Source organism: Thalia democratica, chromosome 9 (genome assembly GCF_965202585.1).
Source record: "Thalia democratica chromosome 9, ktThaDemo2.hap1.1, whole genome shotgun sequence".
NCBI lineage: Eukaryota > Metazoa > Chordata > Thaliacea > Salpida > Salpidae > Thalia > Thalia democratica.
Window position 1 is genome coordinate 16,497,185 of NC_139173.1, and position 22,506 is coordinate 16,519,690.

Here is a 22,506-nt window from a genome sequence, read left to right on the forward strand (position 1 = left end):
ATTAGACCCAAAAAGTTGTACTTTTAAAAACTGAAATAAGTTTTAAAAACCATTGGCAACCCAGATATATTCTTTGTCTGATTCAGTTTTTTAAGTATTGCTTTTATCTTTCTTCGAGTTTTTTTAGTTGGACGATCGCCAATCGAATACCTAAATTTTTGTTATCCCAAACTGTTGCAGTCAGACGAACAAATGAGCTTACCCCGCTATACCAATAATACTATTGATATTCGGTCTAAATGATGCATTTGACGAAGAAATAATCCATGGTGTTTTGATATTTATTGATGGTAGCATATTTTTTCCTTGGGTTAGGACCTAAGTTTATTTTAGGCTATTGGCGAGGCCGAAATCTGAGCATGCTGAAAAAAACTGAATTATAAGTTAATGAAGATTTTGGGAAGAATGAGGTACGAGTGCTGCAATATCAGCAGAGACAGTATCTCGTACTGTGAAGTTTTTTACCTCTTGGAAAGTCGACCATCAATTATTGTAAGGACCTTAAGTGATGCAGTTGAGGATCCGTAAAAGTGCGCATTAACAGCATCGAGAAGAAAATTCGGAGCAAGTACGCAGTCTTTCTACACTCGGCTTTCGGTTTCAAATGACTTTGAAACGCTACCATAATACTATTGGAACGGGTCAAACATGCTCAAAGGGGAAACTTTTGCACGGAGGATCATTTTTGCACGAGAGTAAAAAAAAATCAAGAAGAAAAAAAAATGAACTAATAAAAAAACAAAAAGTATGTTACTGACTGAGGGTAACGGTAAAATAATGAATAACTTATAAAAATTATTAATAAAACAAAAATGAATTAATAAAAAAACAAAAAAGTTACCGACCGAGAGTAAGGGTTAGTGGTAACAGTGATTATAAAAACAAAACTAATTCAAAATTAAATAACTTAAAAAACCCGTGCAAAATTGACGCCGTGCTAAAATATTCCTTCGTGCATATTTGATACCTACCAATACTATCTAGTTGTGTTTTTGTAAAAAGACTTCAGTGTTAAAAAGACTTGAAGGATATCTTATATTTAACAGTTACCTTCCCTGCTTACCAAGCCATGAGCTCTAGTAAGGTAAATGAAAGAATTTACAAAAGCACATTTAGTCTCTTTTATTTCTTACTACTGTTGTCCAGAAAAAATAGTGCCAGTGGTAGATTTTTAAACCAAATGCATATTACAACTCAGGATATACTTTTTCAGCTATCTACTACAGTCAAGAGAAAATTACAAGTGTAAAAGTTTTATCAGCAGTTCCATGAAAGCGAGATAAATAAATGGTTATAGAATAGTTTATCTGTATAATGATACAATATTTTTTATAAAGGCTTAAGTGATCGTTTCCTAAAAATTAAAAGATTTTATCAAAACAAGAAAATATATTAAACCTTAATAAAAACTTATTTCTATAGTACTTTAAAGATCAAATACAAAGGTAGGTGTTTCTAGATCAGGGTTTCCCAAAGTGGGCTAAGTGGCCCTATTGGGGGCCATGACAGATACTCAGGGGACCACGAGCAACAAAGGGGTAAGAGTGGGGCCATGAGCAGTAAAGGGGCTACAGGGGGGCCATGAGATCATAATTTGAAACTTACACTAGATATTCTTGAGTTGCGTATGAAGAGCAAAAAAAAAAGATCTTTGGTGTTTTTTTATCGTAGTTTATGAGTAATCTTGTTGAAGGGGGCCATGGCTTTTTCAATTTCTTTAAAGGGGCCATTTGCAAAAAAGTTTGGGAAACGCTGTTCTAGATAGTTTTTAGTAAGGTAACCAAGTAGAGACAATAAAAATGCAGTGAAAACTGTCTTTTTACAAAACAGACTTTTAAAACATTTTATGAGCAAGTAAATTTTTAATGTTTTTATGCTCCGATTAAATGCAAAAGAAAATTGTGAAATTATTTCTTTACAAATGATGATCACAAGAAAATAAACTAACAATTAGCAATGGTTAATTACTATGTAAAGTCTAAGTTTAGTAGTTATAAAGTTTAAAGTCGAAATTGAAGATGTAATTTAGTATATTAAGTTTCAAAAAAAAAGTTGTTTTGTTTTTTTCAGTGTTGAAAAAAAAAGTTTAAATTAAACAAAAGGCTATATACTCCAATGTAACCAAATAATGCAAAAACTTAAAACAAATTACGTACAAAAAACAAATACTATCAAGTAAAATGAAATGAAAGCCTGAAAATTAAGATATTGAATAATCGGGGTTGCCAAAAAACCTGGAATTTGACATTTTAGGATAAAAAACCTTAATTTGAGAAATTTTGAAAAAACCTAGAATTTTTGACAAAAATCACTAAAAACCTGGAATTTCGAACAAAAATCACTGAAAAACCTGGAATTCTAAATAACTTTTACATGTTAAGAAGTAAAAATTTAATTTGAAACTAAAACTCTACATTATAGATTTTAAAAGAAAGTTTGTCATCAAAAAAAAAAACATTTAAAGTAGCTTTACAGTATTTAATAATTTTTTTATACTACTTAACATAGTTTAACTTTAAACTTAGCTTTAAATTAAAAATAGACCCAAAAACGTGTAATTTTGAAAACCTGGAAGAAATTTCTCAAAAATAATTGGCAACCCTAAATAATGCTTTTCAAAGTGCTTGCATTTTTCGACTAATTTTGATCTTAAATTTAATAGTTTTTATTACCTGAGAATACAATTTATAGTCTTAACAAATTGCAAAAAAAACAAAACATTTCCAGTTTTTCTTAGTTTCTTAAATGTAGGATCTTTTATTTTAATGTTATTTTCCAATTAACATTGTTATTTTTTATTATGTGAATAAATCTACTTAACCTTTTATATTCTTTTTTATTACTCCTAAACAATTACATACGCTCGTAGTATCTTTTCGTAGTTGTCCCCGGTGGATCCTTTTTATATCATTTACTTTTTTTTTGTGATTGACTGTTGCGTTATATATTATCCCTTAGGTGAGACATTTCTTTTCCGCAGAAAGTTAATTTTTAATCTGCAATTGCAAGATTTATTGTCAACATTCGATGTTTTATTTGTTTTATTAGAGTTTTGCAATTGTGTTTAAGTATTTCTTTCTTTATATTGGATATGCATGAATAAAAAAACATTGTTTTTTGTTGAATATTGCTCGATAGATACCGAATTTAGAAAGTTAACAACTTTAAACTTATAAAGGAACTCTTTTCCTATAATAGTATTTATAATATCGTTATAGGAAATGTTGAAGTAAAATAACTCTCTTACTTCGTGTTTTTCTTCTTTTGCTTAGTTTATTGTTATTCTGGACGTATGACAAAGGAGTTATTAAACCACAACTTTTTAAATCGCTCTCATAGGGAGATTTTATTTCTTTAAAGATCTCTTTGTTGATATTGATATTTTTTTTGTATCATTGAAAGAGTTTCTTTTTTTAGTAATTGTGGGTGGTTAGGACTAAAATTGGTGTAGAACTTTTTGGCATTATCTTCTCTGTAAGAAAAAAGATGCATTTTTTTACAAAATTCAATGATCCTCACAAAAGTATACGTATTTATACCCAAATCCTCCGAAAAACACTTTAAGTTTTCTATTTATACTAGGTTACCAAAAAAAAACATAATGTTGATGATTTTTTTTTTAATTTTGATAAAACTATCAATAAAACTCATTTAACGAAACTTTGAAACACCTTCTTTTCTTTTTAGTTTTATCTGTTTAAAAAAAGACTTTTAAGTAAAAATAGCTTTTTAAAAGTATTATATATGAGAGTTGATTTTCTGTTTTTATAGACATCAAAATTTTATCTGTGGAAAAACCATGCAAATAGCCTCGCGCCAACTAGCATCATTTGTTGTAAACGGATTTTTTAATTGGTTCGAAGCTCTAATGAGAACCTTGGTGTTCCGACTAAAATTTTCAAAAAAAATTCAACAAGTTTAGTTTTTAAATATCAAGCTACTATTCGACTATTAACAATTTATAAAGATAAAACTAGGACAAATTTATTTTTACAGCTATAGAAGTGAATAATGCACATATTTAAAAAGTTTATTAAATACCGAAAAGCTTGGTTTTTTGTAAGTTATTTCCTTAATTCTTTTTGTTATTTTTATTAGTATTTGATACCAAATGTTTAATATTTATATAAGTTTGTATAACACACATTTCTACATAACTTCTCTATGTATTTTCTACTCCTTAAAATACTTATATTTTTTTAAAGTGTAGAACTATGTAATTCTCTTAGTCAATTAATAAAAATAGTTTTTATTTTTATAAACGAGCACTTTAAAAGTTACTGTTAAACTTTAAAAAAAACTTTAATAGTTGTGGTAAGAATGTTCTAAGTTTTTCTTTCACCATTTATAATAAAAAAACACCTGCTTACACTTTATTTATAACAATCAAACAATTAATTACCAACTGCACATATAAGGTTTTCATTAGTTATAAAACTGTTACTTTTTCACATATATATTTTTATTTATATAAGTACTCTAATACAAACTAAAGTTTGTATTATTATTAAAACTGTTAAGTAGTTTTACTTATATATTTTTAAATTACATTTTTAAAAGTGACAGTGGAATAATAATAAAAGTAGTAAAAATATATCTATAAATATGGTGCTAAAATATAATTGTACAGAACGCTTTTAATTAGCTTTTTGTGCAAGCTGAAGAGTTTTTAGATAAGCAAATAGTAATTATTTTTAGTCAAAAAATCGTTTTATTATCAAAAGTTTGATTTAGATAATTATTAAAACATAATATTAACTTTAAATTTAAAATTTTTGCAGTTTGTTTGTAGGTTAGTTATAAAAAAATACTGCATGCCAAGTATAGAAAAGAACTCGTAACATCTTCATAGCATGCAAAATTCAATTATATTTTCGATATAATTGATATGTTTTTAAATTAAAGATAAAATATAAAGACACTAATGTGAATAACTTAAAAAAGAAATATTTTTGGTAGTCAGTTATTAGTAGGAAATGTGAATAGTATTTATTCTACTAAAAAGTGAAAGTATTTATAAATAAAGTAGCGAAGCTTAGTTTTATAGTAACGACTAAATAAATTTAGCCTTAATATTGATTATACAAATTTAAACGCAGATTTTATACTTTGACGTTTGACTGTTAGTATTTTATTCTTTAATTTATTTTAGGATATTTTTAATGACCACGTTCTTTTGAAAAAGGGTTTACTAAAGTGTTCCAAGTGACCTCCTTGGGGGCCATTACAGAAATTTAGGGAGCCATAAGCAGCAAATGGGCCACAGGGGGTCATAGAGTCATATTTTAAACCTACACTAGATATTCTGGAGTTGATGATGATTAGCAAATAGTAAATAAAAAAAAAAGGTTCTGGGCGTTTTTAAATTTAGTTTTTTGAGAAATATTTCCCGATAGGGCCATGGCTTTTTTAATTTCTTTAAAGGGGGCCTTTTGAAAAAAAAGTTTGAAAACTCTGCTATAATTATCCTTATAGACGTTATTGTAAAGGTGCCGGTATAACAAAGCTGGTTTCTAAAAATTGTCGAATTTCAATGAATTTAAATTATAAATAAACAAGTTTTTGGTCAAAAAGTTAGAAAATTTGCATACAAATTCTGCTTAATTAAATTAGATATATCTGGTAACTTTACTATATTCTGCAAAACTATTAAAAATTATAAACAATAAATAGTAAAAAAAAATATTTAAATTTAATTACTTAAAGTTAAAAATGTTCCAAACATAAACTTTAAGACTTCATACATTAATAAAAGCACTGTATTAAAAACCTATCATAAGTTTTATAAATACAGAAATTTTAGTCACATGTACTTTAGTTTTAATGTACATCTTTTTTTGAAATCTAAACAGCTTAAAATTTAGTTTTAATAAAATGTTCTATAATACAAAACAAAATATAAATTAACTATGACAATACTTAATAAGTCACTTGTAATTAAAAATATATAAATTTAGATATTAAAGTAATATTTAACAGTTTATAACAAAGATTAAATGATAACATTAAACTTTGATATGTTTCATATTAGAACAAAACTTGTGGCAGCTTATGTTGAAAACTATTTCTATTTTTTCGTCGATATTGAATTAATCAAGTAGTAGTTTTAGTCACGCCCATATAAAAACATCATTAATCTTAAGTGTAAAAGTATTTATAAACTAATCTTAAGGTTTTGTGTATATTAAAACTAAACCTAGGAGAAAACCTACGACAAACGAAGAAAACTTGGCAAATTTTTATCTTCTTAAACGATAATAGAAGAGTAAAAAAAAAAACAATAAGTCCTATAAACTAATTAACAATCTTACAACTTATTAAATTATAGCAAGTGTTAGAAAGTTTTCATAAAAGAAACTTATACTTTATAAGTAAATTAAAAACTATATAAATATTCTAATGCTTTTAACTTAATTCTATATGATACTTTTTTTACTTCGGTTTATTAGAAAAGGAATATTTAAATATGTAAAAAATTTGCGTAGATAGAAACAAATTTTTAGTAAACCGCATTGAACAAAAGTTAAGTATCACCATGTAAAAAAATTAACTTATCAAGTTCGCGTAAAAATAGTTCGAACAGGTTTAGCAAGTGAAAAGCATGTTATTTAGTAATCAAAAATTTAAAGTTCTTTTTAAACATTGATTATATACTAACTGTAACCATATTTTAAAGAATGTATAAAAATAAAACCTTTTAAATAAGTTAAAAAGTCTTCTCGGCAAAATTAAAATTCTAAAAAACAAATATTATGCTTAAGAACCACACCAAAATTAAAACTTACTTTTAACGTGTTAGAAGTAAAGTTCAAAAATACGTTTTATCAACAAACATATAAACGTTAAAGCAAGTTTACAAACAATGGTGATTAAAAAAGTATATTGTTAACATTATCATTAACTACTGAGTTCATTTTAACACGCTACTTAATTACGCCGCAAGCATTTTACAGTTTTTTAAAGCCATGCTCTGGATCCTAAAAAATTTACTCAATCAAGTTTCTTACTCACTAAAACTGTTGTTATCGTAAAACTATATGTTCGTTGATTTGGCATTATGTGTTACTTTAATAAGCAAGAACTTTTTGTTAATAAAAAAATTCAAAGTTGCAAGTAAACTATTTTGTTTGTTTTGAGTTTTTTTTTTTTTTTATAAACATCTAATTTTAATCAATAATTCTTTACTTTTCAAAGTTATATATATTGCAATCGTTGCAGTATAAATAAAAAATATGTTTTAAAAATCATAATCTATAAGTTCAATATATATATATCTATATAATTATATATATATATATATTTATTTGTTTATACTTTAGGTGGGCTCTGTGTTGAAAAGTAAAATTTATTAAGTTAGTCAACTTATTTCTATATATAATTTTATATATATAAACTTTTTAATTGGTATGAGTCTTAGGACTATGTTTAATCTTTTAATTTTTTTATTGATAAGTTTTAAATGATTTTATTTAACGGGTCTTAAAAACAAAACTTAAACTATAAGTGCTAAATATTCAGGTAATTTATAAATTTAAAAGTTCATTTAAATACTCAAAGACTTTTTGTAAAATTTGCCTGTTGTTCTTAATTATTATTTAGTATAACTTTGTGATAAACATTATGTAATTTTATTCATATATATTTAAGTACTTCTGATGTTGCTAAAAATAGTTTTGTTTTTAATACCCATCTATTTGAAGCCTACGTTTAATTTAAATGAAAAACTTACTTGCAATTTTTTATTTGTTTTTTGTACTAATTTAGTTTATTCTTCAATTTTATAATAAATAGTAAAGGATATATTATCTCGCTTTCCTAATCAGTTATTAAACAAGTAAAAAAAAAATTTATACATTAAATAAAACATGAAAGTTAATTTTTATAAGTAGTATTTAGTTTTAGCCTAACATTCTAAACACTTTTATCTAAGCAAAATAAACTTAAAAACAAATGAGTTCTTTTTATCACAGTTTTAACCTCTAACTTAGTTTATGAATTCCAACCTTTACTTTTTAGAAAATAATATATAATTCAAGCAAAATGTAATTTTTTATCTGTTTTTTTTCCAGTCAATAAAACTATAGAATCGGTATTAAACTTAAGTATTCAAAAAACATACAAAAAATATTCTATAATGTAAATATTTTACAAAACATCGGAAACAGGGGCTAACTTATAGTTTAAGTTTGATATGGTTGTGTATAACATTATCTCTCGATTGTTTGAAAACTTGATATAACTGACAAATAAGAAAAAATACTTATACGAGATTTTTAGGTATTTATCTCTTAATAAAAAGTTACTTTAAGTTCGAACACCTTTATAACTTAAAAACAAGTAAAATGTTTTAAAATTAGAAAAATTAGTTCTAAAATCTATTCTTTTTTTACAGTACTTATTTTTATACAGAGCTCCGTTGAAGTGTGTTAACGGGTTAACACACAGAAACATGTGTAAGTGTAATAAAGAAAGAATACTTTTAATTTGCTATTTTTAGAAATAAATATGTTTTATGTAAAACTTTCTTAACTTATGTAGTTTTTTTCTAGAATATGTTTATAATTTTTAAAAAATTTGTAGTGAGAAACTTTTGTCGCAGTAAATTTTTTAAACAAATACTAATACCCAAGCTTTTTCTAACCATATAACTATTTTTAAATAAAATCGTTATTTTTAAAGTATTACATTATGTAAATAGAAACACAGGATTATTTGTCTACATAAACTTCGTAAATTTGTAAATACTCTTTAGAATTTAAAATGCTTGTTTAAAAAAATAAATTAGCTTAGTTTTTTTTAAGTTTAAAAATTTAAATATAAAAACTTTAGTCTGTTGAAAATTATGAAAGAAAAAAAACAAAAAAAAAATTGATTTTACTAATTTTCTTGTATTTTCTATCCGTTAACAGCAAATAGAAATAAGTTAAGTAATATGAAATTCACTTCAAACAAATTGAGAAAAATAAAGTTTTGTAAATGGACGTTTATTATTTTAGTTCTACTATCTAGTTCTTATACATACGTCATGGTTGTATCATCAAACGCACTTTTATTTTATGAAAAATTAAATTTAATACTACTGGAAAACATAACACGCACACCAAAATATTATGATGTTTTAAGTCGAAACAACAATTTAAACAAAATAAATTCAAAACATGTTTACCCAATGGTATCAAGTAAAGTCTTTTCAACTGTAAAACCACCAACTAAAACCTTAACATCTACAATAACAAAACCTGCAAGAAGATTACAAGCTTTTTTAAATAGAGAGGTAAGAAAATGTTTTACAAACTATTTTTTAAGTTTTTTGTTGTATTCTTAAAAAACGTTTTTTAAGGGTATAAGTTTGCAAAATAAAACATCAAAAACATTTATATTAAACTAAAATTAAATTTTAGTTTATTTAGTGTTATGTGCTATATATTTATTTTTTATTTTAAAATACTATAGTGTAATAAAAATAAGATTTTTAATAAAACTGAGAAGCTTTAAATAAAACAAATATATAACTACCAAATCTCTTTACAGGAACTAGCCAAAGTTGTTTTGTTAGTTTTTTACACTAGCATCAGATAAATAAATAATTGCGAATTAAACTCTCAAAAGCGTTTGAACTTTTAATGAGATAAAAGTATGTAGAGTTTTGAGTTAAGAGTCTTCCGATTATTTATTCGAAAATGAATTAAAAATCATTTTATATATACAGAAGTTATTATCGCCTAATAGGGTCTATATGGGAGCTTTAGTACCTAAAGTATATCAAAATGACAAGAAAGCTTACACCGAGTACACGAAATATTTAAACACAAAACAACCCGAGTTACCACTACAAAACAAAGTTGTAATTATTTTTACAAATCATAGATCAGGTATAAATGTAAATATGTAAGTATGAAAGTGACGTAAATTGTTATTGATATTTTTTTTCAAAGAAATTGATTTTTTTTATCGAAACAGTGCTTAATTAACATTAAAGTTTATTTTATTTTCAACAAAACAGTTTTGTAAACAAAAGGTTCTTCTTTTTTCGGAGAGCTTTTTAATCAACATGAAGACGCGTTTTATTTATTTGAACCACTGATGGGGATAGAATCTGAGAACTTGGAAACTCAAAAAAGTGTTTTTAAAGACATATGTAGATGTAAAATTCCCAACTACTATAAGTTATTCAAAGAAACTAGTTAGTTTTAAAAACATTAGATTTTTACTTAAATCATGATATAATTAAAGCTTTTTATAACTTATGAGAAGTCGTTTATAAAAACAAGTATTAGCTTTAATTTGGTTGTTTTTGTGCTTTAAACGTTTAATATAATTAAAATCGTAAGTATTTCTATTTGATATACAACAACTGTAAGTGTAAATTTATTTGTGTTGCTTTTCAAAAATTAACACTTTAATGATGTTTTTAATGTGTAAATATAAAGTAGTTAATTATTTTAAACTATTTTATAATTGATTTAAAAGTTAAATTGATTTTCTTAAAGATTTATCTACACCAGCGCTTTTTTAACTACATACATGTACTAATTTGTAGTTACATGATTATTAAAATTCCGATAACAAATTATCAAAAAAAAGTTTAAGGGACCACATCTCAAAAAGTGATGTATATCGAAAACGATAAAAATTTTTTTTGCAGGTCTAATGTAAAACAGTATGATAGTAAAAGAATTAATAAAATATTTATCAAAAGACTGTTTTAAAAATTACAAATAAGTACTATAGTTTTTTATTTAACATAAAAAAATAACTTTTTTTAGCCATATCTCAAAAATACTTTAAATTTTTAGAAAATAAAAATGCGCAGCATGTACATCTAATTATTAAGATTAAGATTAAAAGTTATGTTTGTTTTTAGAATTTATGAAAAGAAATACAAATAATAACACATAATTATTAAAGTTTAAATTCTACGATTTTGAATAGTCGTACACACGTAATTTGTGAATATAGTTATTTAAGTCCACATCTTAAGCAACTTTACTATCAATATACTAAGTAATATGTTTTTCAATGATCTTTAAAACATTTGATTAAATCTGTTTGATATCTTATCTTATCTTATATGGAATTTTGTATATGCAAATTTTAATTATAAGGCCTAATGAACCAAATGTTTAATACAAACAATGTATAACTATAAACTAAATGAACACTTCAAGTTTATTTTATGTTTTTCTGATTTCAAATTATTTTAATTTATCTATTCGTTACTTAATTTGTTTTTATCAGCTTTTATATTAAACATAACTACAATAATCTTGTTTCATTTCATAAAGACTAAGATAAAAATTACAAGATAACTTTTGTAAGTAAACTTTGTAACCGTAAAACTTTAATATTTTTACTGATTTAACGAAAAAAGGATAATTTAAAAAAAAATATGTTTATATGCATCAGATCGAACGAGTGCAGAAGTAAGACAAAATAAAAGTATTAACATATGTGTTACGAAAAAGATTTGTTTTCGTTCAAATACTAAAGAGTTGTGTGGTCAAAGACATTGTCCGAGGTCATCTAAAAAGCAGTAAGTTTTAGTAGTGAGATTGCTTTAGTGTATCTACTTGTAACAAAACTCGATCGATGTACACATAGTTTTTATACAAAAGTTTTCATACACACTAGTACTAATTTTTTGTTATGTTAAGTATTATTGTAAGCAAAAATTGTTACCAACCTTTTCAGGATAAAAGTAGATATTATAAAATTTATATTCATTGCTGTTATTAGAGTAAGCTTTGTTTGATATCTTATATCAAGTTTTACTTTTATGTGTTTTGATAAAGTCAGTAACTATGTTACCTGATATTTATTATTTAACATATAAATATTTATAAACATTTTAAATAAGTTTGTTTTCGAGTCATGGTAATATGTATTGCTTATAGTAAACAGAAAGTTGACATAGGCATAACTATAAAAGTTAATTTTAAGATTTTAAGTTTTATAGATATCGTACATTTAACTGTGGAAGAGATTGTGGAATGTTGAACACTAATCTAGTACAAAATGAATGTAGAAATAAAAAAATTGTTGTTTTAAAAGTTATACGATATGAAGAAATTGAGCAATTAAAATTCCTAAAAGAAGAGATGAACCTTGATGTAAAAGTATTTAATTTTAAACATACTTCAAGGTTTATTTTTAACCTGAGAGTTTTATCTTATATCGAATTTTTTACCACGTATTAGAAATTACTTACAAATTTTTACTCAACACTATGAGTATTTGTGTTATATTTGTTTATCTAGTAGTTTTTACAGTACTTAATTCTTATATATAAATAAACTAAAAAAACTGCCAATATTATTAATTGTTGGAAAGCACCATAGTTACTTTAAGTAGTTATAATCGCAATGAGTAATTATAATCAAAAGGCTTACGCCGTTAAAAGACAAACAGTTTAAAGTTTATATAAAACCACAAAAATACTAAAAAAGTGAAAAGGGCGTGAGCTTATTTTTAATTATTGTAAATTAGTTTTTTTGAGAAAACTTGATTTATTTTAGTGGTTTAAGCAATTACAAACTACTTAATTACAATAATAAAATACGAGTAATACAATATACTCATATTATTGTAGATACTAATTTAGATACACTTTAGCAGCTAAAATAAAATTAAAGAAATTATGTTTAACTAAATTAAAAAACTCATTTTGTTCGTAAAAATTGTACCTGCAGTAACCGCTTTATGAAAAGAAAATGAACTATTGTAGGTATATTTTATCTTAATTATGATTTCATTATTTTATCATTTTTTAATGATTCAAACTAATTTGTGCTTAATTTAACTGAGAAAAAAAGTTACAGTTTTCATCCAAAGTTTTATCTATAAAGTGCAATTAGTTTTAATAAATTTTTGTACTGCTAAAATAGTGTTGTAACTTCCTAAACTTAAAATATATTATTATGTAAAAACAGTTAGATATAAATTTTTGTACTGGTCTAAACAAACAACCTTGGCTGTTTAGTACACGGTTTTGAATGGTGTTCCACATGGCTTTTGTCTCTAAATTTTTTTATTCAAAGCTGTTTGACAAATCGTTTCTCATTACTAAATAAAAATTCAAAGTAAAACTCGATTTAATTTTTTTTTATTTTTTTTACCTAAAAGGTCAAATAAGACTTTTTGTCAGTTTTAGCATCGTATTAGACTTAGCCTACTTGGTTTTTTATCACGCTTTTTTGTTTTCACAACAAAAAAATACCTTGTATATGCCAAAAAAATCAAAATAAGTTTAAAGTCCATAAAACTATTAAAACAATATTTTTTTATGTTTTGCTAATGAACCTAAAAATAACTTTCTGTAAAAATGATAATTAATAACTCTAAGACAGATTTTTTTAGTTTAAGAAATTTTAGTCATACGACTTTAAGAATAAAAAGGTTTAACGAGTCCGTTATAACAGACTTCTTTGTTTAGAATAAATAATGAGCCTTCTAAAACTGTATTAATGCTTATTTATATCATGTAAGCACCTATTGATTACCTGTATTATTTAGCAACCAAAATGAATATAATACTTTTATATCTATAGAAATGCTTACTGACTTAACTTACAATTTTAACATTATTTTATAGTTTTTACATAAATTATAATTAAAAATTTTTTTTCTTGACTCACCTGTAAATTTAAACCAAACAGTACTAATTTATGTTCTTGTTAAGAGATTCTTAAAATTAAAAAGGTATACAGTTAATAAAGAGTATTTATGATCTGAACTTGAAAGTTTTCAAATTTATCGTTTAAAGTTTTAAATAGTTAATTAAGTTTTAATGATCTTAAATGAGTATATTTTTCAGATAATTCACCTTTTAAGAGATCCGAGAGGTATAGCTTATTCTAGAAGCTGCTTAAAAAATTGGCTAAAAAAGAAAAACGTGCTTGATTCGATAAATTTAACATGTCGAAAACAACTTAACAATGTTCGTTTTGCTCAAAATCAGCCTAAATGGCTTGAGGGTAATTACAAGGTGACACTTTTATATTAGTATTTATCATTTTTAAACTTCGGTAAAAATATAATCAATAATAAACGTTTTTTATTAAAGAAACTATGAAAATCTCTTTATAAAAAGTCTATATGTTTTTTGTTAGGCTTTAACTACAATACCAGACTAAATTGCTATGAAATAAAAGCAGTTCGTGCAAAACTTAAATAAATTTGATTAATTGTTTCTTTTACTAGACTATATTAACTTAATTTGTATTCATGATAGGTGTTGATTGCAAAATGGGTTACTTTTATGCAAATTACTTTTAAGTTTTGCGGTATTCATCGGTTTGTTGCTGGATTTAAGTTTTTTGATTTTATGTTATATAAAGTTTAAGTACTTAAGATAGGTAGTTTTTTTTTTTCGTTTTATTTAGAGAAATATATGGATTTAAAAAGTGACATTTTTTTTTAAACCATTTTACATTAAAATGAAACTAAGCTTTAATTAGTACTAATTTTTTCAATTAGCTGGAAATTTTTTTTTAAATAGGTTTCCCTAAAGTGCCAGTTTAAAATTGTTAACTTTGTACGAGCTGTAGACTTCAAAACTTAAAAAGATAAAATTGTCTATAAAATATAAAAATGAAATTTTTAAATACTCGTCTTTTTTTATTTAAAAAAAAGTCTTATAAAAACCAAATTTTTGACTAAAATAATACTAAAAAAAATTATAACAGAAACATATAGTTTTAATTTACTTAATTTTTATTTTTGTAAATTTAAATCAATTTAAACTTGATCAGAGCTATAGATTAAAAAAAAAATTGATACTTAAGTTATTCGATATTTTTAGCTATGAAATAATTTGATTTAAATCTTAACTAGTATTTTCCTAAAAAGCAGCTGGTAATAATTTTCATTATGCTTTTTAGAAACAAAATAACTTCTACTTGGTTTTTATAAAAGACTAATACAGTACAACCAAAAAATATAATTACACGGTACTTAAGCATTTTTTTGTTTAAAATTTTACTAGATTTTTTTTTGCAAATGAAGTAGCGATCCTTTTACAATTTTGGACAGTAATATCGTTAAAAAAATGTTACTAAGCTTGATATATACATTAAGATACAAGCTTTTAGTTTTACTAATAGTAATATGGTCGTATTTCATCTTATTTAGCAAAACTTAAAATAAGGTGTTTTTTTCATTATCAAAAAATTTTGTTGTAATAAATATAATTTGTCAAAAAAGAAGTTCTCAAGTAAATTTGTGTTCTTTTAGTAGTTTAATTAGTTGGCCATATTTTTTAACTTACATAAAAAAATTATTAAACCAAAGTAACAAGTTATAAATTTTGTTTTTTAGCAATTTTTTAAAGTTGTAAGTATAACAATAATATAATAATTTAATTTAAATACCCTAACAAATTAAATAACTCCTATTTTTAATATTATTGTCGGTTTTTTTGCGTTTTGTCCTTAGAACTAAAATTTAACTGAATACTTTTTTTAGTGAGTTTTAGTATCTTGAAAAAATAAGATATATTTCTTAAATTTATTATTTTAAAGTATAATTTGGTGTAAAATAAATACAAATAATTTAACTTAATCTGTAAAATAAATTGTTTTTTGTTTATCACACCAATCATTTGAATTCTAAAAGTAATTTTTAGTCGAAATCATCGTAGTATTTTTGTAAAACTTATTTTATTTTAACAATTAATTTAAAAATACCGAATTAACTAAAAAAGTATTAAGTAGTTTTTTTAATATCGAACTAAAAACGAAACTATGTTGTTGTTTTTGAAAAGTAACACTTTATAATGATTTTCAAGTTTAAACTACTTAAAAGCTAAATTTATATTATTCTTACTAAGTAAATTTTATAACTACAACTTTATAACATTTATCACATGAAATAAAATACCAAAAATTAGAAACTTTAAGTCATAATGATTTAGAATTATAATTATTTGTTAACAAGCATATAATTTTAAATTTATTAAACCTCGGAGTTTTGACATTTAAAGTTGCTGACATAGAGTAAAAAAAAAAAGTTTAAAAGTTTTACACGAACAAAAAACGCTATGACATTTGTTATGTGATTATAAACAGTTTGTAAGATACGAAGACACTGCCTTAAATCCTTACGAAACAGCTGAAGAAGTTTACAAGTTTGTTGGTTTGAATATGACATCTCACATTATTGAATGGATCAGGCAGAACACTGGTGTAAAATCAGAAAAGTAAATTTCTAGTAAAATCGCTTTTTTATAAAATCAAGACGTATAACTTAACTTATATGTAAGTACATTTAAATTTTTAGCAAAAACATTTTTTTTTAAGAATTTTAATAGTAGATTTAGTAAAAGTTTTTCTTATAACATTAAACACAAAAGTAAAGTATGAAACTATAAGGTTTATAAGAAATGAAATAAGTGAGTGTTTGTTATTGATAAATTTTTCTACAACTAATAACAATTATAATATTAACTTGGTATTTTATAACCACAATTGAGAGTTTAAAACAATCCCACAGAAAGTTATCAGCAACTGTTTGCTTTGTTTTTATATATTTTTATATTTAAAAATGAAAATTTAACAAATTTGAGTAAATATAGACTGTATCTATATTTATTCTTTTACTTTTTGTACATATGAAACTGATTCAGTTTATTAAATTCAGAAAAGTGTAACAAAAACTTGGTCAAAAAAAAACTATTTTAAAATCTATTTTTAACTTGTTTTTCTGTTTGTTAGCAAACTACCGACAATTTCTACTTTAAGAAAATTTAAAATAAAATATGATTTTAGTTGCATTAAAATCTAAAGAACTATTTCAAAAAATAAAAACTTATCATTGGCAGAACAGCAGCGCAAAATTGAAAAAGCTTAGGAAAATACATTTTAGAATTTTTTTAATCAAGACTATTTATTAGACTAATTGCACTATTTTATTTTTGATTAAAATGTCCAAAGATACCTTTCATTATAGTATATATTAAATTAATTTACCATTGAATAATACTTTAAAAGTTGAAGTTTAAGTGTTTTAAATAATGAGTCTTTTTTATTGAGAAAAAATTTAAAAACTTTATATTAGAATGTTTACGCAGATTTAGTTTTGATTATAAGGTCCAAAGATACTCTTTATTTTCTTTATGTTGAATTAGTAAGCTGTTAGATAGTATTTTAAAAATTTAGATGTTTCAATTTAAGAATCTTTTTTAAGTAAAAATCAAAAGAGTCACCCAATAAAATACTTAGCTATGAGAAGCACAATTTTTTGTCAGAAAAATATACTACGTTAAGTTGTATTACCTTTAAACAAATAACTACTTTTTATTTTTATAGGAGTATAAAAAGAAACGAAATACAAGAAGAAATGTTAGATAAAAGAATAACCTCTTATATACGGAACCAAATAAGAAATCCATACGGTTTAAAAACAATTTTATTTTTACAAAATAAATACAATTTAATTTATTTTTTATAACAAACTTTTGTATCTTAAGCTGTAAGTTTTAAAGTAGGAGTTACTAATGTACGATCCGCGGGTCTTATTTACCTGAATACAGAAACATCTAGACTGAGATATACTTTTTAGCTTAATAACAACTTTTAAAAATCTGAAACAGAGATTTTCAATACTTTTGGTTGTACGCTTGTTTTGATTTTCAGAACAGATTTAAAATATAATTACTTTTAGCATTCTACTTTTATAGAAGTGACTTTCATATTTTTAGTACAATTTAAAAAAACCACGTGACTTTTTTTAACAATGCCGACCCACTAATAAAAATTTTAGTAAATATGACCCGCCGACTAAAAAAGGTTAATTTACGTACTACTGCAAATGAACATACTAAATTAAACAAAAAATTATGTTTGATAAAAACTTAATATTAGGCTCTTAATATTATATGTTTTGGTTTTAAGAAAAAAAATAGAGAGATCTCAACTGCTAATTTTTGAAAGAATAAATATATTAGGCTCTTAATTTTATGTTTACTGGTGCTTTGTTATTGCGTTTAATGTCATTTATGTGGTTTAAAACAGTATTTTTTATCGATTACTACAAATATTTTATGTAACTGCGGTTGCAGAAGACTTTTTTATACATTGTGGCCTACGAACAGTTTTTTCTTGGGAAAAGTGGCCCGTTAATTATAAAAGGCTGTCGACCCTTATACTATGTAATGTACATAAGATATACAACTAAAATGAAAAAAAAACTTATGTTTTTACATTTTTGAAAACAATATGTTGATTTAGGTTTCTTTAAAGTGTTATGCTTCTTTTTTATTTTAGCTACATTAAGAAATTTATAAAACAATTTTTTTTAATTCTTAATGCATTGATTGTATAAAACTTTAAAGCTTCAGTGTTAAGTAAAGAATCAAATTTATAAAAAGTTTTTTATAAAATGTAATTTTCAATTCTGTTTGTTTTTTGACTATCTTTACATCTACATAAAATCATTGCACTTAAAAATGACTTACCTTTTTATATTTAAAACAACAATGGTATTTTTATAAAATAAAACTAACTAAAACAATATTGCATCAGTAAAACTTCCTTAATTTTTAATCTGAAACAATTTTTTGATAAGTTATCCAATAAAGCAGTAAAAGAACCTTTAAAGTTTTTTCAAATGCAATTTTTTTTTTCAGTTTTGATTTTTAGTTACTATATTAGTTTATCTTTGCACTAACATTTGAAGTGACAAAGACAGTACACTTATATAAATCAATTACAATAGGGAGACCGTTAAGTTATCTGTTTAATCATAACTAAAGAAGACTAACACCGAAACTTTGTTTGTTAAGTTAACTAGAGTCTATTTTTATGAACTTTACGAGACAAAGTTATTAGAGGTAGTATACCAAAAAAGAAGTTAACCTTATGTATTAATGACCGTTTATTTCATTAGCCTAACACATAAAACAAAGTAAAATAAGGTGTTTTATATTTAATTAAAACTTATTACCGTTGTTTACAATAAGTAAGTTTAAATTTTATTAAATTTGAATAAAATAAAAGGTCGAGCTCGTATTTCATCGACAATTGTCCAAAAATGGAGCTTGCATCTTCCATTCAACAAAATTGATGAAATACAGCGAGCATGTCATAAAGCAATGAAAGAATCTGGTTATAAGCAAGTCCTAAGTAGCAGAGCATATTCAAACAAAACAATTAATTATTTGTGTCCATTATCGCAAGTATCAAAGACTTATTAACTTATAAAAAATTGCATAGTTATTTGTTGTAAAAAACAGAAAATGTTTAATATTTACTATAATAGATGAATTCAGTCAAAAATTTTTGTTACTTCGAGCATCGTTTACATGAGTCTAATAATATTGAGTAATGTCTGGATTTTTTTTATTTAGCACAATTGTGTTTTGTGTTTACTACTTGATAATAAATAAAAGTTTGTCTTTTATTTATATTGGTTGTATAAGTTTATTTTATTTCACGCTTTAAATAGTTTTAGCGTCTTCAAAAAATACTTACTCACACATGTGTTTCAGGTTGCAATGATGTTTCCTAAAACTATTCATACATTTTTTTTTCCTTTGATAAATATATAAAAATATTAAGTGCAGTTTAGATCTTAGAAGCTTTCCAAATAAAAAACATAAAATCTTTTTTATTAAAAATTTAAGAAATAGATACATAATTAATAGCAATGTAATTTAAATTTACTTAAAGTTTTTTTTACGACTAGAATTATTAACTAACTGGTTTCTTTCTGTTAAAAGATGTTAAGTTAGTTTTTTCTATAAATTAAAATAAATTTTAAGCTACCCTTATTTCTTTTTTAATTTTAGGCGTTGTAAAATGTATACATAAAATCTATTTATTAGTTACTTTAATAGTTACTGGCTTCATAGCTGAACGGATTTTCAAGCTTCAATACTTTAAAATTTGAAATTCCGTTAAGTGGTGAAACCGGTAATTACCAAAATCAGTAACAAATCATTAGTATATTTCTAACATTCGCTTGGATTGATTTCTCTACTAAATATATTTTAGTCAGAATATCTAATCAAATGAAGTATTTTAGAGTAGACAGTAGACTAGAAGTATGTCTAACTAACAACAATTAGACATTTAACTTCAGTTTTGTAATATTTTGGTTTCATTAAATTTTATTCTTTTAATCGAGAAAAAAGCTAAGTAAAAACGTAGCTCGTAAAGTATATAAAACTTTTTGTTTTATTGTTGTAAGTTTTTTGTCCTAAGATAGACCCAAGCATCAAAACCTGGACCATTTAGACTTACAGGCACATAAGGTAGTCACAAAAAAAGATAATATTAAATAATTGAATTATAATTTTTTAAGATCAGAAAACTTAATAAAATAAAAATCTAAAGGCTAATATAAAAAACAAAAAAAAAGTAAACATAAAACTTATACTAAGCATCAAACACTAAAAGTTTAAGTCTATTGACTAAACTTAAAACCCAAAATCCCAAGCATAATAACAAAAAATAGGCAAAAAAATACATTTATCGAACTATTTAGGACTTATAATTCATAGAAGAAAAGTGCTTCTAACAAATTAAATCAAACTATAAATTAAACCAAATTTACAAATTAAATCTATGCTTGATAAAAAATTATAAAACAACTTATTTTTAATTTTTACAGAAAAAACATTTTATTTAAATCAGTTTTTTAATTTTAATCAAAATTGTTAATTTTTTTTGCAAAAACCTAATTCGTTTGAAAGCTTGTTCCACATTTCAACTAAGCGATATAAAAAGAATTATGCCAAACCTCATTATTAAAATGATATCTGCATGTAATTTTTTTTTTATTACCTCTCAGTAAATATTTTTTATAAGGTTAAAAACGGACTTTAAATTATTTGTAGCTTGATAAATAGTTAAAAAAAGTAACGAGGTCAAATTCAAGTATTTATTATTCTAAATATTTTTTATCAAGCTTTTAGTCTATCAAGGAAATGCGTATAATAAACATTGCACCTGTTGAAGATTACTTCGTAGGTTTTCTTTACACAGATTCTATATGGTTTATATAATTTTTTAAGAATGGAGGCCAGATTGGTGTGTTGTATTCCAACTTTGGACGAATTTATACGAGATACAACTTTTTTAAGTCCGTAGATTTACAACTCTTAAAAATTTGTAAAGATTTAGATTATAGTTGATGCAATTAGGTAAAGATAATTAAAATGTTGGTTCAATTTTTAATTTTCAGCAATAAAAGTTCTAAGATTTTTAAACAACTTAGTTGAAGATAAGTTTTTATTGATCATTTTAAAAGTACAAGTAGAGATAGAAGTATTTTTTTGAATGTTTAGAACATTGCAATTACTAGGGTTTAAGTTTTTTTTTTCGCCAATGGTAAATTATATCTAAAGATTTAATTTACCATTGGTGGAGTTGTACTGGCTGTACAGTTGTATTGGAATAGCTAAAATGTTTTGAGTTGTCTGCGAAAAGGTTAATATTACTGCTAACTTCAACTTTTAAAGCTATACTATTTATATAAAAAATAAATAAGAATGGGCAAATAGTTTCTCCTTGAGGGACTCTACCAAAGATAGGTAAAGTTTCTGAAAATATGTTACCAATTTCTTGTTTTTGGGTTTATCATGAAGAAAGTCTTTAAACCAACTAATTAGACTATTTTGAATTTTGTATTGGGATAATGCATTAATTAAATTAAAGTTAGGGAGAGTCAAAAACCTTTCAAATATCTGTATAAATTTTATTAGACTTATTGCTTAAAAAAGACATCAATCATAAGTGTGAGCATTCTTATAATTGAAATTGGCATGTTGATTTAGGCAGAATAAAGTTATTTAAAAAAAGATGATAAAGTATTTTTAAATAAATTATATGTACAAACATCATGCAAAATAAAGTTGTCTATAACTCGGAGGGTTGTGTTCGTTACCTTTTTTGTGTACTGGTACAATATATGATACCTTCTATTCGTTTGGCACAAGATATATAGCCAGAGAACAATAAAAAATTAGTGAAATTCGAACAACTAGATAAAAATATTACATTGTATAATATTCTTTATTTTGGTTTTTTGGTAAGTATTTAATTTATTTTGTTTAGAATTTACATTCATAAAATATTTCAATTTTAACTATTTTTTAATATTTTCTCAAAGTATTTGCAAACAAAAATGTTTTTTATCAAAAATAGGCCTAAAAAACGTTTTTGAAGTTTTAAATTTATTTACTTATTAAATTTTTTCCAATTATCTTAAATTTTATGTTTTTCTTGATACATCAGTTTTTATCTAAAAATCTACCGAATCTGTTTTTTAGTAAAAATCTACCGAATCTGACCTGATCCGGCCTTTTTTGCTAAGACCTGGATTAGACCGGGTCTAAATAATTAAAAAGAATTAGGTATCTTTTTGTTTAAACAAACCGTCTATAACTCTAAATGTTTAAAAAATATTAAAACTTTATTTATAACGAAAAATTCATTGAAAAAACACACGTAAACCAACCACCAAGTATGGAGAAATTCACAATATTAGTACATTGAAAAGTTATAATTA

At 24.0% G+C, this 22,506-nt stretch overlaps 1 protein-coding gene across 1 annotated transcript; it reads left to right on the forward strand.

Annotated features, from left to right (window-relative positions):
* The first annotated feature begins 9,736 nt into the window (after positions 1–9,736).
* On the forward strand, positions 9,737–16,199 carry LOC145844851 (carbohydrate sulfotransferase 1-like). The gene is made up of 6 exons (XM_082952272.1): positions 9,737–9,872; positions 10,019–10,120; positions 11,407–11,533; positions 11,957–12,116; positions 13,814–13,984; positions 16,065–16,199. The coding sequence occupies exons 1-6, from the start codon at positions 9,737–9,739 to the stop codon at positions 16,197–16,199; spliced, it is 831 nt and encodes a 276-aa protein (XP_082808398.1).
* The last annotated feature ends 6,307 nt before the right edge of the window (positions 16,200–22,506 follow it).